The 17,673-nt window shown below is 42.3% G+C and overlaps 1 protein-coding gene across 2 annotated transcripts; it reads right to left on the bottom strand.

Moving 5' to 3' along the window:
- Positions 1-1,213: 1,213 nt before the first annotated feature.
- On the bottom strand, positions 1,214-17,647 carry LOC127044378 (uncharacterized). Of its 2 annotated transcripts, none has more exons than XM_050939170.1 (3): positions 16,377-17,647; positions 4,665-5,360; positions 1,214-1,471 (listed from the first exon to the last, which is right to left on the bottom strand). In XM_050939170.1, exons 2-3 carry the CDS (start codon positions 5,250-5,252, stop codon positions 1,433-1,435), a joined length of 627 nt encoding a protein of 208 aa, XP_050795127.1. In that variant the 5' UTR covers positions 5,253-5,360; positions 16,377-17,647; the 3' UTR covers positions 1,214-1,432. The 2 variants fall into 2 exon arrangements, 1 of the variants encoding a protein (XP_050795127.1); XR_007772466.1 differs by lacking the exon at positions 1,214-1,471 and adding an exon at positions 2,393-2,458.
- Between the last annotated feature and the right edge of the window lie 26 nt (positions 17,648-17,673).

Genomic DNA, 17,673 nt, shown 5'->3' with positions numbered 1-17,673 from the left:
CACACTCTGGCTAATTAAATCCAGGTGCTACTCACCCAAGTTAACTCTGCAGTGAAGACATACCCAAAAAGATTAGTTTAGAAAGTTACCATTTGACAAAACTATAAGCAACTAAAAACAGTTAGAAGGCCATAAAAGTAGGTCATACTGTCCATAATAAATATCCAGTCCTTTTATGAATCCCACTAAGCATATGAACTCAATGAGTACATCTACACTGTAATAAAAGACCTGTCGCACAGTTGCAGCTGACCTGGGTCAGCTGACACGGGCCCACGGTGCTTGGACTTATGGGGCTAAAAATTGCAGTGTAGACATTCAGGTGGGGGCTGGGCTCTTAAACCCTGCGGGGGGGCTCATAGTCAAGACTCCGGCCCAAACACAAACATCTACACTGCAATTTTAGCTCAACAGCCCAAGCCCCATGAGCTCATGTCAACTGACCCGGGCTCTGAGATTTGGTTCTGTGAGGTTTTTTTGCAGTGTAGATATACCCAATGATATCTTGTGTAAGCGGTAACAGTAGCTAATGGAGTAATTGGATATTGAGCCTTATCATGTGCGCTGGGTATAGTGTTTTGGACCCTGACCCAAGGCTTGTGAGCTGGCCCAGGAAATAGAGATCAATTTCTTATCAGCATTACTGTGTTACACCTTTCATAATTACAGCAGAGTACCACAGGTCAGTTATGTGTCTCATGAACCTGCAGGCATCTCACTAACTTTAAATAAACAATAGTTAATAAATAGACTGGGTCAGTGTTGAATATGCCAAGAGCTGTCTATGTGTCATCCATTGTTATTGTAAATCTCCTCCTCTCTATCTGGGCTGTTTCCCTCCCACTCCACTTGTTTCTGTCTTTCCATATTGCTTCCAGGTTGAAGGAGGGAGTATGACATATTGACTTGATTCTGCAGCATGTTACGCTCTTCTCTTCTTCCTTTCGCACTACCTTCCCCAGTTTGCATGACATCAGTATTAGATACTGTGACAAAAATTGGAAATTAGGCAGCACTCTGAAATATACTCAGTTTTCATTAAAATAAATATTAAAATCACCAACATAGACAATACTGTTGAAACCTAATTTTTCTAAATATTTATCTATTTTGTGGTGCCAGAATATTTCCAATTTTCTGCAGAAATAAGCTCCAAAAATCATGGGTCTTGCCACAAAACACAAGTAAAGCATGCTACAGAGTATAAAGGCTTACATCATATCTGAAGGAGGATGAATCAGGTTCTTAAGAATTTTATGGATCATGGTTTCTGAAAAAAATACTGTGTAAGTTACATCACTCACTAGATACGTTGTTTTTTTAGCTAAATTACTTTTCTTTGTTACTCAGAATGTAAAATATCCTATGACTGTTGCCAGTCCATTTCTCATAGCAAGTTTCTATTTGTTTCCTACCAGGATCTGTACAATATTTACTTCATATCCATGGGTCTGGTAGATATTTCTTGGACCTGTTGAGCCAAGGTTTGAGAAAAGAAACAAGAATAAAGTTTTTACAATCCAGTACCCACTTATCCATAGAGCACTTTTTAGAGAACACTGACATAATGTAACATAAGACAATAATAATAAGCCAAGATTTTTCTCCATCTGTTCAAAGAGAATAAGTTCAGAAATTTCTTCTTGGGTTGTAATTTCAAGTCCCCTCAGTGATTTGCAATGCTTTTGTGGCTTATGATTCTGAAGTTATTAGAAAATGCAAACACTTCAGCCAGTCCAAATAATAAATAAATAGTAATAATAATATCCTCACAAGTGATACTGAAATCAACATGTGCCCAATCAAGTTTCTGAACAGGCTAGTCCTCTAATGATTGTTAACTTTTCCACTCTGTCCTCACTTCTACACACTTTAGATTCATTTGAACCATTATTCACCTAAGCCTCAATCCCTCAAGCCAGTGTTTCCCAAACTTTTGAAACTTTCCCAAACTTCAGATATGAGTATCCTTTCAGAAAAATGAAACCAATCAAGCCTCCCTTTGACCCACTATGTGTGGGTAAAGGATTGCTCATTTTAATTTATATGTCTTCCACACACCCAAGCTAATCCTTCAAGCCTCTTACTTCCCCCTGACTTCAAGAAATGCTTGTGTAGCACTTCATAACATGGTGTAATGTAATGTGACGTAGTTAAAGTGTGATCATTGGCATTTGAATTAGCACCTATTAAACTAAATGGGGCAGATCACACCTTGGAGCTCTTGCTTCAGGCTTTCTGCAAACTCAGGCAGACACTGCTGCCTTGGTTACACTTGGGGTCACACATTTTGAAAGTTGTCTTAACAACCATAACAGTCAGAAACTAATTTTAAAAAAGAAGCTGAGACTCTCGAAAATAATCAAGAGGTCTGTGTATGTTCCTCTTACTCACCATGATCACCGTCACCGCCCACCATGAGGCCTTTGGGAGGCTATGCCTCAGATGCTGGGAAATGCTACCATAAGTGACCGTGGAAGACACATGAAATCAGCAGCACCGAACTTTCAAAGCATCACAAAGAAAACACGGGTTCCTTTTAAAATCTTGTTTTTCTCAGCCTCTTTTGTCCATAAGATAGCATTCATAGAATTAGAGTATAAGTATAGGACCGATTTTGTGGCTATCCAAGATCCTTAGGAAGAAATGTGTTGTTCTTGTAGCTTCTGCCATGGGAAGTCAATTAAGAAGTTAAATAATATGATAATTTCAGTCTGCCTTTTCATGCAAGTTTCTTTTTACTTTTCCAAGAAATGGTAAATAGCAATCCAGTTATGTCCACAAGATGGCAATACTAAGTAGTTTATTTGGAATTCAATAAATAGATATTAAACAGGATATTTACTGTTCATGAAAGAGGTCTGATTAACAATACTGAAATCTCAATCTATTTAGCCACAAAACAGGAAAAGCAGGAGTCCAAGTTTCTCAACTGATGTGAATTAGTCACTCTCATCACCTTTAATGGTGAGAGTGTTAGTTCACTTTCCATGGCTTCCTTGGTCTCTCTGCTGAGACTGGCAATTAGGGTTCCAACAAATATCATTTATGATGTAAACAAACATCTTTCCTTGTTGAATCTAAGACCACAACTTATTTTACATGGGCCATGTAGTCAGCTAAAGGCTCCATACCTCTTTAGCAACCCCCTGAACTAGTCTCTCCTTGTAGTTTCCCCTTATTTTTTATATTGGCAGTGAACACAGATCTGGAATATTTTCTATTAATGAGTAAATTAGAATCCTTTAGTACCTTTGTGTATCTAAACTGTGTACTTTTAAAATGATAAAATTTTATAATGAAATGCAGTATTGAATTTAAGTTAGCAAAAAGCAGTTTTTAGAGGACACTGAATACATAAAATGCTATTTGTGCCAAGTTTTATCAGAACTGTAAATGATTTTAGAACCTTCAATTTTCCTATTGCAAATATTTAGATCTTTGTTGCTCTCTTTATATATCAGATATGTATACAACTGCCTCAGCATGAATGCTCAATTGCTGAACAAGGTACATTCTGCTCTGTTGAAGCCATTTTAATTTAGGTTTATTACAATTAGTTGCTTGCCTAGTTCATTCAAATTCCTGGACAAGGATTGCCTTTATAAGTCTCGGAATGGTATAAATATTTACATCGAAATATCACAGGAACCAGCAGAAAATGATGCAACCCTCACTGTTCTTCTGAGAAACTTCACTTAGTGAACACATCTTGCTAACACATGCCAGAATTGCTTTTGCACTTTGATCTCATACTGGGCATGATTCATGAAATACAAGGCTGAAGGATAATTCTACCCTTGAAATGCTTAAGGGGTATATCCATAAGTATGTGTTAGCAACGTGTGTTCATGAAGTGAAGTTTCTCAAAAGAACAATGAGGGTTGCATCGTTTTCTGCTGGTTGCTGTGATTTTTTCGATGTAAATATTTATATTACACACACACAGACACACACACAATGTATCATGTATGTTTTATAAAACCCATGAATGACAGAATTTAGTTAAGCTCTTTAGTAAACAGAACAGCTAAAACATTCATTAAAAACTGTACAGCTGTGCTAGGAAAATGAAACAGCCACATGAGGGCACCATACCCTGTGGCTTCAAGGGCTGAAAATGTATACACTTTAAAAATTTTCATTTCTATCCATATATAATAAAAGCTATATTTCTTTTCAGTAGCAGTAGTGAAGCTGATAAACAGCATTACAAACAATACTGCTTCCTTTTGCTCTCTGCAGTGACATATTGTCTCTGGTAATCCATGTGTTTCACAAACACTGCTCAACAGCCATCAGATGTAACTTATCATCATTACCAACCTGGTTCTAACTGTAAGTGACATTTCATGCTATCTCCTGGGCATAACTTCACATGTCTCATTTAAATATATGTATTATGCTTTCCATACATGATTTATTATAAATCATCCCAAAATCATCCTGACAAGGGCATGCTATACTAGGACACAATCATGAGTGGAAAAAGACTGTTCAACCAGTTTTATGAGAGGAATCCATCTGTTTCTCTCTGTTTACTGACAGATTAGCACCTCGTATATAACTGTTTACTGAAAATGAAGCTACACACGTTTGAGGGCAAAATATGGCTTGCAGAATCTTTATTACTGAAGATGCACAAACCAGACAAAGACAGTTACCTTTTCCGTAACCGGTGTTCTTCGAGATGTGTTGCATGGGGTCCTTATCCATGAGGTAATCCAATTGGAAATCCTCTGCGAGGACACCGGGTGACCCTTCATCTTATCCGCTGTAGCAGTGAAGAGTTGAATCGATTTATAGAAAGGTTTGGTACGCTCTAAGTAAAAAGCCAAGGCCCTCCGGACATCCAGGGAGTGAAGACGCCTTTCTTCACTGGCCTTGTGCAGTTTGGGACAGAACACCTGGAGGAAGATGTCCTGGTTCATATGGAAGGTAGAAACCACCTTCAGCAGGAAGGCTGGGTGGGGCCGCAACTGAACCTTATCTTTGTAGAAGACCATGTACAGAGGTTCTGAGGTCAAGGCTTTAATCTCAGAGACCCATCTTGCTGATGTCACTGCCACCAGGAACGCGACCTTCCATGACAGGTGGGAAAAGAAGCAGGAACCCAGTGGCTCAAAGGGAGGGCCAATAGGCCTAGAGAGGACCAAGTTAAGATCCCACTGCGGGACAGGAGCCCGTACCTGCGGGAAGAGTCTCTCCAGCCCTCTCAGGAATCTGACCATCATGTCATGGGAGAACACCATTTGTCCTTGGACTGGTAGGTGAAAAGCAGAGATGGCTGTGAGTTGAACTCTAATGGAAGAGTGTGCCAGGCCCTTGTTCCTCAAACGAACCAGGTAGTCCAAGATAGCCTGTATGGAGCAACGCGAGGGAGAAATGCCCTGTTAGATTGTCATTTAACAAATTTGTTCACCAAAAATGCTTGCTAACAATCCTGAATTCAATTTCGATATTTTTTTTTAAATCAATATCTTAGCCAAAAACAGAAATTAAGTTGTTGACAATTATTTGTGACAAGTTTGGTATGGGGAAGGGAGTGGGCCATTTTCATCAGAGAAACAAAAAATGTTGACTGACTTTCCTATAGCCCTGTTACTGCTAAATAGAGCCCTCCAACAGCTGCTGCCTCATTGCCACTTGGGGTCCCGGCCGCCGGACCCACTCATCACCCACTGCTGGCGTCCCCAAGGAACCCCAGGTTGGCAGCGGGCTGAGCAGGCCGGCGGCTGATACCCCTGCTGAGCCACTCAACCCACTGTTTGCCTGGGGTTCCATTCACTCAGCTGGTAGGTGGGCTAAGTGGAACTAAATTGAACAAAATAGGAAAACAAGAGCAACTAATGACAAAGTGCAAGAACCTAGCAGTGGTCCCCCACCTTTTTCATCTGATGGGCGCCAGACGAAGGTCCGTGGCAATGGACAGGCATCTGCCAAAATGCTGCTGAAATTCAGCGACATTTCAGCAGTGACGCCTCTGGATGACATAGCTTGTTGGTGGCAAGCGGCGTCATCCAGAGGTGTTGCTGCTAAAATGCCACCGAATTTCGGTGGCATTGCGGAGGATGCTCGTACACAGGTGCACTGAGAGGCCCCTGCGGGTGCCATGGCGCCCACGGGCACCATGTTGGGGACCCCTGACCTAGAGAGCCTCCTGAAGCCTGGCAATCATTTTGATTTAAATGGACTTGAACTGTATGAAGAATTGAGTACACTGTCATTAATGTTGCCACATGCAAAATTGATGATGGACATTGTACAGTTTATTCATACCAGCAAACTTGTTGACATATATCCTAATGTGTACATTGCCACTCATATTCTGACAATTCCTGTAACAGTAGCATCAGAGAATGGAGTTTCTCAAAACTAAAGCTCATTAAAAACTATCTCCGCTCTACAAGAAGTCAGGAACACTTGACTGGTCTTGCTAGTCTTGAAATCAAACAAGACATCACTTTGTCTTTGTCATACGATGACATTATTACTGATTTTGCAGCCAAAAAACGCCAGAAAGATTGCTTTTAAATAAAAACAAATCCTTGTTTCGATACCTCTTCATATAAATTTCCAATAAAATGTTGACAAATTAAAAAAAATTATATTATTTGCATCATTCTGTCAAATCAGAATTTTTTCTATAGTGCTACTTCTTTAGTGCTAGTCCATCGGCATTACAGTGTGCTTAATTAAGTTAAACTGGTTTTAATAACATGCATGTGGCAATTTTCCAGTAATGTAAGCTTAGGTTTGTGTTGCTAAGAGCAAGACAGGCACAGGGGCACCAGTTTAATAATCCCGCCTAGGGCACCATAAATCCTAAGGACGGTCCTGTATGTAACCCTTCTGCCGGGTAGAGCTAGCAGAAACCAAGGCTAGGTTCAATATCTAGGGGTTCCTTTCCATTGATACAACACAGAATTGGCTCAAGCCCCCACCCTGTAATGTGGGAAATTTACACACCAACCCTGGGTGCCGTTGAGAGGCTATACTATAATGGAAAAGCACTAGGGATAGCAAATGCTGTCACAGTATCAGTACAAGGTGGTACAGACAATCAAATGACTGCTGGAGAGCTTGATAGAATGTAGATACTGTATTTTAGCTATAACACTTCTGCTGCTGACCCATACTTACAACACATGATCTGTTAATTGGGTTTAAATGGCCATAGAAACATCAGTTCAAATCAAGTGTGTGAAGCTTTGAAGTTCATTTTTTCTGCCTGCTGAGTAATAAAGTTTGTATTTGTTTCCATGTCCATTGCAACTTCAGCCTCTGGTAACTGCATGTTTTACATAACTGCTTTCTTCATTTAGAGAAAAATCCTGCCTGTATATGCATGCACTACTGTCCTTTCACTAGCTCATAGCTGCAGGCGGACTAATCTACAGCAACCCTCCCCTACTTTATTTTTAAGCTCCTCCCTTATAATTATCTGCATTACTTCTCCTGGCACTCCCAATTAGCGGTAGAATTAAACTGACTTGATTCTTGTTAGTACTATTGTTGCTGCTCACAGGATTCTGAATATTAGGAGTGAAAACTCTGTGTTGTTGATTTCACTCGTGCTATGTGCAGAAAACCAAAGTGCAGCAGTTCAGTTTGAAGCTTATCTTTATAACTCCATGAAATACCAGGCTTAGGGCCTCCTTCCAGCCTGTGAAAATGTCTTACTTGCCACTGATTTTTTTTAGTCCCTGATCAATTTACAAAGCTGTATGCAGAAATATGGTGCTCTGATCCTTCAGCCTACTAGACCTTAGTTTGGTGGCAAGAACATGACATCTGACTCTCTTTCTTTAGTGCACTGATGTTTTAAACAAAATACACTGTTAAAGATTTTCTGTATTTTCATTTATTTTGCAAGAGTATCCCCATCTGAGGAAAGCTTTGGCAACTGAAGATAGAGAAAGACAGAGAATATAGATTTTGTTTCTGTAGCAGAGTTTAGGTCATCTTGGCCATATGAGGAATCTCAGCAGATATGCTTGCAAAGAGAAAAGAAGCCAAAGCTATTGCTTTTTGGACGGAAGAGAAATGAGCCTCTATTCTTACAAGTTAGATGTAGTATCTTTTTCTTATCTTCAATAAGTGTGGGTCCTTTACCTCCAATATAACAAAACCCCAAGAGCAAGAATGTCCCCATGAATCCAGGTATTCAACAAGGACAACAATTCACAAATTCTTGATCCCGAGAAACGCTTTTTCCATAGTACATCTTTCAAGAGAGAGATTCCACAAACTTGTAAAATTGCTCGTCATTAACAAGTTCCTATACACAGACACTAAAGTCCCCACTCACCAACTTGAAAGTGTCTTCAAAGATTGAAAGATTTTTAAAACCTTGTTCACAAAGCTCCCTTCTGTCTATACCAGTTTTTACCTTTGTTGAGCCATGACCCCTGCTGCCAACCTGGTCCTACTATCCATGAAAGGCTCAAAAGATTGTGGTTGAAGGATTTGCGTCACAGGAAGAATCAAAAGAGGATTTGGGGAGCAGGGGAGGCTGGTGCTAAAGTATTTTGGAGAGATGTTTGATAAGGGGAATAGTGCTGCCTGGGGAAAGTTAGAAAGAACTGACTCTGTGGGTGTGTTTTCTTTTCTCCTTCCCTGCCTGGTGTACAGCTTGGAGACAAGATTGTTCCAAGAGGTTGTTAAACCAGCTCTAACCTTATACACCCGAGGCTGTGAAAAATGGCTTATGTTACCAAATAGTGGTGTCACAAATGACTTTGAGATTTTTACATTTAGTGGCCACATTTCTTTGAATGCTACAAAAAAGTCCTACAAGTATGAATGCAAAAGCCAGTCTAAATGGTTTATTGTTAAATGATATGCAATACGTAGAATTGGGTTAGAAGGGACCTTAGGAGGTCATCTAGTCCACCCCCTGCTCAAAGCAGGGCTAATCCTCAGATAGATTTTCACCCTAAATCCCTAAACAGCCTATTCAAGGATTGAACTCACAGCCCTAAGTTTAACAAACCAATTCTTAAACCACTGAGCTATTCCCTATTTAAACAGAGATTACAACTAAGATGAAAACATCTTTTTGAGTCTTTTTAAATCGACTGTAAAAGTGAGAAATTTAACCCAATTTTTGTTTTACATTTAGTATCTACCCAAACCACACTATTGCTGCTGTTACTGCCACTTCTACCAGAGACTTGAGGTGGACCATCATCCTGGACAGCGAGAGGCCAACTCTTATACTGCAAGAGAATAGAAAGGGCTAAACCAATCTCTCATAGAGAAGCATGAGAGTGGCTTAAAAAATGGAGAATTTAAAAAGATGCTGATTCTGCTAAATTTGCCTCTTTTCTTTGATTGTAGAATCATAGAACTGGAAGTAACCTCAAGAGTCAAGTTCTCTGCACTCATGGCAGGACTAAGTATTACTTAGACCATCCCTGACAGTTGTTTGTCTTACCTGCTCTTAAAAATCTCCAATGATGGAGACTCCACAACCTCCCTAGGCAATTTATTCCAGTGCTTAACCACCCTGACAGGACGTTTTTCCTAATGTCCAACCTAAACCTCCCTTGCTGCAATTTAAGCCCATTGCTTCTTGTCCTATCCTCAGCAGTTAAGAAAAACAATTTTTCTTCCTCCTTGTAACAACCTTTTACATACTAGAAAACTGTTATCATATCCCCTCTCAGTCTTCTCTTTTCCAGACTAAGCAAAGCCAGTTTTTTCAATCTGCCCTCATAGGTCATGTTTTCTAGACCTCTCATCGTTTTTGTCGCTCTTCTATGGACTCTCTCCAACAAGCTATGTCATCCAGAGGCGTCACCGCTGAAATGCTGCCGAATTTCAGCAGCATTTCGGCAGATGCTCGTCCACCGCCACGGACCTTCGTCTGGCGTCCATCAGATGAAAAAGGTGGGGGACCACTGCTAGGTTCTTGCACTTTGTCATTAGTTGCTCGTTTTCCTATTTTGCTGAATTTAGTTCCACTGAGCCCACCTACCAGCTGAGTGAATGGAACCCCAGGCAAACAGTGGGTTGAGTGGCTCAGCAGGGGTATCAGCCGCCAGCCTGCTCAGCCCGCTGCCAACCTGGGGTTCCTTGGGGACGCCAGCAGTGGGTGCTGAGTGGGGCCGGCGGCCGGGACCCCGGGTGGCAATGAGGCAGCAGCTGTTGGAGGGCTCTATTTAGCAGTAACAGGGCTATAGGAAAGTCAGTCAACATTTTTTGTTTCTCTGATGAAAATGGCCCACTCCCTTCCCCATACCAAACTTATCACAAATAATTGTCAACAACTTAATTTTCTGTTTTTGGCTAAGATATTGATTTAAAAAAAATATCGAAATTGAATTCAGGATTGTTAGCAAGCATTTTTGGTGAACAAATTTGTTAAATGACAATCTAACAGGGCATTCTAAATGGCAACACAGTACTGTTTTCATGCTTGGCTCACCCCCCCCCCCCCCAGCCTGCTGGTCCAACAGCTGCAGTAGAGAAGGAGATAGATGGAAAACTGCAGGACCCCAAAAATCCACCTCTTGGGGTGCAGAGTGGCAACAGCAGCAGAAAATCCTCAGGTTCGATCACACGCCAATGGGTACCACCGCCAGCCCAACAGACCATAGTGAAGTTAGCACAGCATCTGATCTCAAGGATGGGGCACCCATGGAGCCACAGCAGCTCATCATGCCCTGTGCAGCTCCCCTTGGATGAGATGGATCACTGCCAGCCCAGGGGAGAGACATGCTACCCAGCTAGGGTGACCAGATCCAGATGTCCTGATTTTATAGGACCAGTTCTGATATTTGGGGCTTTGTCTTATATAAGTACCAATTATCCACCCCCCCAGGGTGACCAGAGAGCAAGTGTGAAAAATCAGGATAGGGGGTGGGCAGGGGGTAATAGGAGCCTATATAAGAAAAAGACCCCAAAATTGAGACTGTCCCTATAAAAGTGGGACATCTGGCCACCCTACAGGAAGTTTCCTTCCCCCACCCCTTCCCAGAGACCCCAGCAGCCAATCTCCTCCCTCAGACTGTGCTGCATTCAGTCTCTCTAGGACCCAGAAGCCCTGCTCTTACATGCTCCACTGCTTCCTGTCTGTCCCGGCTCTCAGCAGAGCAGTGCCCCCAGACCTAGTGGTGCCCTAGGCGACTGCCTATTCTGCCTGTGGCTAAGGATGGCCCTGGTTACATATATAACCTAGACAATCTCTTCTAGTTTCATGTTCTCTTTTAGAATTCTCACACTTATTTACATGAAGTCCGTTACACTTTGGAAAACTTCCCCCAAAATCCTGATTCCTTTAAAAGCATGGTATGTCTGCTGTAAACACTACCAATCTACATATAAGCTGTTGAGCATGACAATACAAAATTCAAAGCTCTCTCTCCCACCCTCCCCTGCCTTTTATTTTTATTAATCTTCTGAAATATTTACAGGTATGCAATCTTTCAAGGGAGAAAATGTTGGAATTGAACAACAAATTATGTAAGTCAAACCCAGGATAAAAAGCCCTGCTAGAAAAATCCAAAACAATGAGCTCAATAGAAACAGTTAAGTGAAGATAAAATACTGGGCATTTTTTGGCTAGCACTTACCCTGAAAAATATAACAGAGTTTTCTGGCATAATAAACAACATAGAAGAAAGTACAGAAAAATGAAACATTACAAGATACTCAGGATGCATGATATATCAGACTTCAACATCTGAATTACAGCTCTTTTTATCCTAGCAAAAGCACATTTCACAATGTCTTAATGCGTACAACACCTGAAACTGGTTGGAACAGCAATTCTGTTAAACATGTAACTAGTATAAATTTACAAAAGTATATAATACTTAAATAGGGATTGCGTCATTGAAACATGCAGCCAGGAAGCAATTACAACAATGCTTAACAAAACAAAATTCTTTAACACAGTACTGTTGCAACAATATGCATCAAATCTTTATTTTCCTGTCAAGCATTATAAAGCATAATCTCCAAATGGCCAAGAACTGACTACCTAAATCCTAATAAGAAAGTCTACAAACAATGTTTTTATATACAATGTAACCCCTTTTCTAACTTCATGTAACCCTCCACAGACTACAAGTTTTCTAGAATATTTTACAGCACTCACAGGTACATTTCACAAGAGTACAATCAATATGGCCCTTATGTGTAATTGAAATATACATGGGTTTTATTAAACTGTAATTGTAAAATGTATAGTTATACTGGTACAAACCCAAAATGAAGAAACAATTAAACCAGTTTAGCCCACTGCTTACACTGATTTAGCTTTCATTGGTAAAATACCAATTAACACTAAAGCAATACAGAGCCACATGAAGGCACAGACACTATAGGCCATGCTAACGGCCGTACAACCTAGTTATAGATTACATCGGAAGCTTAACTTTTATTTAAAAACAAAAGTTGCTAACCCTTATGATTGCTCAGAAAAGCTTGACAACATGGACTGGGTATTATCATAGTACTGATGCTTGCCTGAGTCTGTAGACAAACCCTTTTCATTACTGAGAGCCCCTTGTCTCGCTGTGGGAACAATAAAGGACCTGTTTGACACTCCCGGGTGGAGAAGGAGGGCTCCTTGCTACTCTAGGCTGTATTCAGGCCCATGGCGTGTGACTGAGGACTGAACCATAGGGGGCTCTGTGCTGTGGTAGTACTAAGACACTGAGTTTCCCTCAATCATGGTCATATGGTTACACTGGCTTGAGTGCTGCTATATTAGGAATTTGCACTAATTTGTAATCACAATAATTTTTAAAGTGATTTTAGTTAAACTGGTACACTTCTCTAGTACAGTGGTTCTCTACTTGGGGGTCCGTGGCCTCCTGGGGGGCCACAAGCCCTTTCATGGGAGCTGAAGGACCTTGCAGCTGAAACCCAGAGCCTGAGCCCCAGTGCCCCCTGCCAAGGCGCTGAAACCCTGAGCCCTGGCACTCCACCTCGCACTGCGGTGCCAGAGTAGGGCAGTTCCAGGGGCAGCTCCACGCACCGCTTCCTCTTCTCCCCACACCTGAGACCCTACCCCCTGGCCAGGTCAGAGGTGGGAAGCCAGAGTCAGGCAGTGCAGGCAGCTGCTATTCTGACTGGTGTCATGGAGCAGGCAGCCACGGCATTCCGCCGTCATCTGCTGCTGGTGCCTGGGGTTGCGGCTGCTCCTCAGCTCATGCAGCCAGTAAGAGCTGCCCAGGCAGGGGGACCCCACTCTGTGGCTGGCAGAGCCCTTGGGGAGTACTGCCCACAGGGGAACCCTTCTAGTATGCAGCCCCTAGCTATCCCCTTCCCTGCACCAAGCTACGCCCCTGCCCTCACAAAGACCCTAGCTAGCCCCCTGCCCGCACACAGTCCCTAGCTACTCCCTCCCTGTATGCTGAGCCGTTTTCAAACTTATTGAGCTGAACCGTCACCACACTCAATCGAGACAGGCTGGGTGACCTGCTGAAGTGAGTCAGGGGGTAGAGGTGGCGCTGCCTTTCTGGACCCTGCTGTGTGGAGCTGGCCCAAGCCCCACTGGCCCCTGCTCTCCCCAAAACAGAAGTCAACCTATGCCTATGCCCAAGGGCCCACCCCTGGCCTGAAGCCCTGAGTTCCCTGGAGTTTTTATAGCATGCTGAGGGGGGCCTCAGAAAGAAAAAGGTTGAGAACCCCTGCTCTAGTACATGCAAGGTCAGGGTCTCAACTAAGTAAATACAGATACTGCCCCAAACTTATTGCTGCAAGAATGCAACAATTTTATTCCTCACCACCTTTTCCCCGTTCATAGCATTGGTCCTCTGAGCAAAACTTGGCTCTGGCTTTGATGGGCACAGCTCCACTGGCTTCAATGGAGTCATGCCCATTTATACCAGAGCTGAATTTGGTCCATCCTTTCTGCTGCTCTAGAATGTAATCTCTTTGGTTTCCTGCCTCTTGGCTTTCATTTGAGTTTGAGAGGCTGGGGTCTCAGTTTCCAGGTTACCATTCAAAATGTACATGCAATTAAAAACATTTGAGGCAAGATCATATTGGAATGCTAAACAAAGTGGTATAAAGAAAGCTGTAATAAATTAACCTTTAAAACCTGGTTTTGAAAGTTGCAAGGTGCTAGCAAGTCATTGGAAAGATGAGAGATGATTTATATCCATCATTTACCTAGCATATTTTACAGAAGATAAGTGTTTTTCTCTTTTTTAACTTCATGCTGAAGGGCAGAAAACCTAAACCTGGTTCAAATGAACATGAAACCCACTCAAACTAATTTTTTTATTTAACATAGGCACGTAAATCCTTAACCATCACCATTTGTAACTACATTTCCGAGAAAAAGTTTTTGATGACATCTCAGTCACACCCATGTAAAGTTTTAGGTCAAGCTGAATGTCGCATTAAAGATTCTGAGCTTTATAAATTATGTCTAAAGGTTAATGTTGTTTTAATGATGCCATTTAAATAGCTGTCTCCAAAATTTTCAGGCTTGCTAGTTCCTTAGAGTCTTATCTGCATATTCAGTTAAATATTTTATAATTGAAATAACATTTTAAGTCAAATTATTTGATCAAAAGCTTCCAATTACTTGCCACAGTGTTTAGTGCAGAGGAGGGCAAACTATGGCCTGCAGGCCAGATCTGGCCCGTCAAGAGCTTTCAATCTGGTCTGTGGGATTGCCAGCCCTGTGGCACAGCAAGGCTAAGGCAGGCTTCCTGCCTGCCCTAGCCCTGCACCGCTCTCAGAAGTGGCCGGCATCATGTCCCTGCAGTCACTGGGGAAAGGTGGGGGGCAGAGGACTCCGTGCGCTGCCCTCACCTGCAGGCACTGCTCCCCACAGCTCCCACTGACCTGGAACGGGGAATAGTGGACAATGGGAGCTTCGGGGGTGGTACCTGCAAGTGAAGGCAGTGCATGGCGGAGCCACCTGCCCCACTGCATCCCCAGGAGCCACTGCCAGACATGCTGGCCATTTCCAGGAGCGGCGCAGGGCCAGGGCAGGCAGGAAGCCTGCCTTAGCCCCACTGTGCGGCGCTGCCACCCCAGAGCTGCTCGAGGTAAATGGTGCCAGGACAGAGCCTGCACCCCAAACCCCTGCCCTGAGCCCCCTCCCACACTCCACACCCCCTCCTGCACCCCAACTCCCTGCTCTGAGCCTCTGCCGTACCCTGCACCCAAACCCCTGCCGAGCCCCCTCATGCACCCCATACCCCTCCTGCACTCCTTGCCCTGAACCCATTCCAGGACATTGCAACCCCTCCCAAACCCCAGCCCTACATTCATGGCCCTGCATACAATTTCCCAACCCAGATGTGGCTCTCGGGCCAAAGAGTTTGCCCACCCCTGGCCAAGTGGGTTAATTGACTACCATACTAACAGGAAAGGGTTAGAGTAAGAAAACTAGGAAAGAGCAACACCAACACAAAACCCTCAAAAGGGAAGCACACAGGAAGTCACAATGAATAAGAGAAGGTGGAAAGAATTGAAAACAGGAAGGGGATGTTGTTCAATATTTCAACAAAGGAAATGTAGGATCAGAACAAAAACATTTCAAAAGTGATAATATTTAGGTTACTACAATTAATTTATATGCATCATGTTTATTTTTGCCAGTTGTGCTAAATAACATTTTAATAGAGAAACATCTACTAGGAACTGATTAAACAAGGGAAAATTAACAAACCTAAAGCTGAAAGTTTGATAAATGTCACTTTGTTTGTGCCTCAACAGTAGGACCAGAGGTGGAGCTAGCCAATCATGATTTGTAAACAGGACAGATGCCCAGATTTTGTCTCCCTCACTCAGTGAATGAGATTGAAAACCTGACCTATTTACTTAGGAGGATGGGAGTGGACAAAACATAACCACTCATTAATCATTAATCATTAAACTCATTAAACTCATTAATCATAGTAATTTATCTGAAAATTCATTCAGATCTTTGCTTTTTTTAAAAAAACAATCCACTACTGAATAGGTTCTCAAATACTTGAGCAAGCACATAGAAGAAATGCATTATTATTACACACAGTATTGGTGGGACAGTGCATTAAGAGGTGACTTCAGAATAAAAGTTGTGTGCTGTATAAACATGCTATGTAAAACACATGGTATAAACACTTGAGTCTCAAATATAACACTTGGCATTCTACTTGCAGAGTTTATACAGCAAACACTGAGAATTTCTTCCTTCCTTTCATTTATACTCTTAAAATTTTGTACATAGGGATATTTCTACTTATTCGCCCTCATTAGTGTACTATCTGAGAGCTTCAAAATCTGTATTGTGTTTATCCTCTCAATGCCACTGTGAAGTAGGGAAGTATTATCCCATTTTACAGAGGCACAGAACCTTAGAAGTATTTGGGGGACTAACTCCCATTGATTTCAGTAAGAGTTATGTGCCTAAATACCTTTGAGGATCTGGGCTTAAGTGACTTGTCCAAAGTCACACAGAAGTTGTGATGAAGCAGGTAAATCAACTCCAGCTCTCCAAGTCCCCAAGTGAGTGCCCTAACACAGGATCATCCTTCTTCTCTTTTTGCATATTGTGAAACATAAACCATTTGTAAGAGAAGACATACTAGAACAGTAGCAATAATTTCCATGGCCCAAATATTTACAAAGAATTTCAGCATAATCAAAATTAAGGCTACCAATATTATACCTTCCAGAAGACAGCAAATATGTCAAATGCATGGTAAGTATCAAACATTATTTATAGTCATTAAATATATCCCTTTGGTTATAGGGGGAGAGAACATAAAAGCGAGACTGGTGGCTATGTTTATCTATTGGCAAATTTCTGATATACTATACTAAGATTTTGGGATTTTTTAAAAATATAAAATAAATACAATGTGTGATTTAGACTCCTAAAGAAAACCATTTCTTAGTAATATAATCTGAATTAAAGGGTTTTTTTTTTTGTTAAACAAAGATATTTCACAAGTGTATCCTTGAGCAGGTCACTTAACGTCTTGCTGTATTGTTCTCAATACTTTGATATTTTCAGATGAAAGAAAATATATAAGTTCTCAGCCAATTATATTTCCTAATACAACAGGCAGGTTCAGTGATATTATACAAAGGAAGTGGCTTCCTGGTGCCCCTAGGGTGACCAGATGTCCCGATTTTATAGGGACAGTCCCGATTTTTGGGTCTTTTTCTTATATAAACTCCTATTACCCCCCACCCCCATCCTGATTTTTCACACTTGCTGTCTGGTTACCCTAGGTGTCCCCCTCGTGAGTATTTTAACGTGCTCAGGCACCTTAGGTAAGAATTTACACCCATTTTACAGAAAGGTAAACGGTGGCAGAGAAGTGATTAGCCAAAGTTACCTAAACCAGCAGTAGAGCTTGGTATAAAACCCAGCAGCCTCAACTCTAAACCCTCTGCCCTTCCCACGGGGGTCTACGGCATGCGGTGAGTGTGGGGCTGGGACACAGTTACACCCTCCCCAATGCCTCTGTGTTGTGTGAGTTACACCCTTCCCGGCCTGGCTAGCAGGGGAAAACACCTCCCCCCGCAACGCCCATGAAGACTGAGCGGGCAACCCGCACCCCACAGGTTACCCGTGCCTCTGAGGAGGGTGCGAGGTCAGGCCCCAAGCCAGCACACAGCACCTCCCCACGGAGAGCGCAGCGCGATCCCTACACACACTCCCCAAACGGGGAGAGGGGGGACCTGAGAGAACAGACGCCTCCC

Source organism: Gopherus flavomarginatus, chromosome 2 (genome assembly GCF_025201925.1).
Source record: "Gopherus flavomarginatus isolate rGopFla2 chromosome 2, rGopFla2.mat.asm, whole genome shotgun sequence".
NCBI lineage: Eukaryota > Metazoa > Chordata > Testudines > Testudinidae > Gopherus > Gopherus flavomarginatus.
This window is presented reverse-complemented; position numbering and strand designations above follow the sequence as displayed.

Excerpts from the sequence above, each read along its gene's own strand:
- LOC127044378 (XM_050939170.1), bottom strand. The coding sequence starts at position 5,252 with ATGGTGTTCTCCCATGACATGATGGTCAGATTCCTGAGAGGGCTGGAG. Across the intron at positions 1,472-4,664 it reads GAACACCGGTTACGGAAAAG|GTCCAAGAAATATCTACCAG; the intron begins GTAACTGTCTTT and ends TTGGCTCAACAG.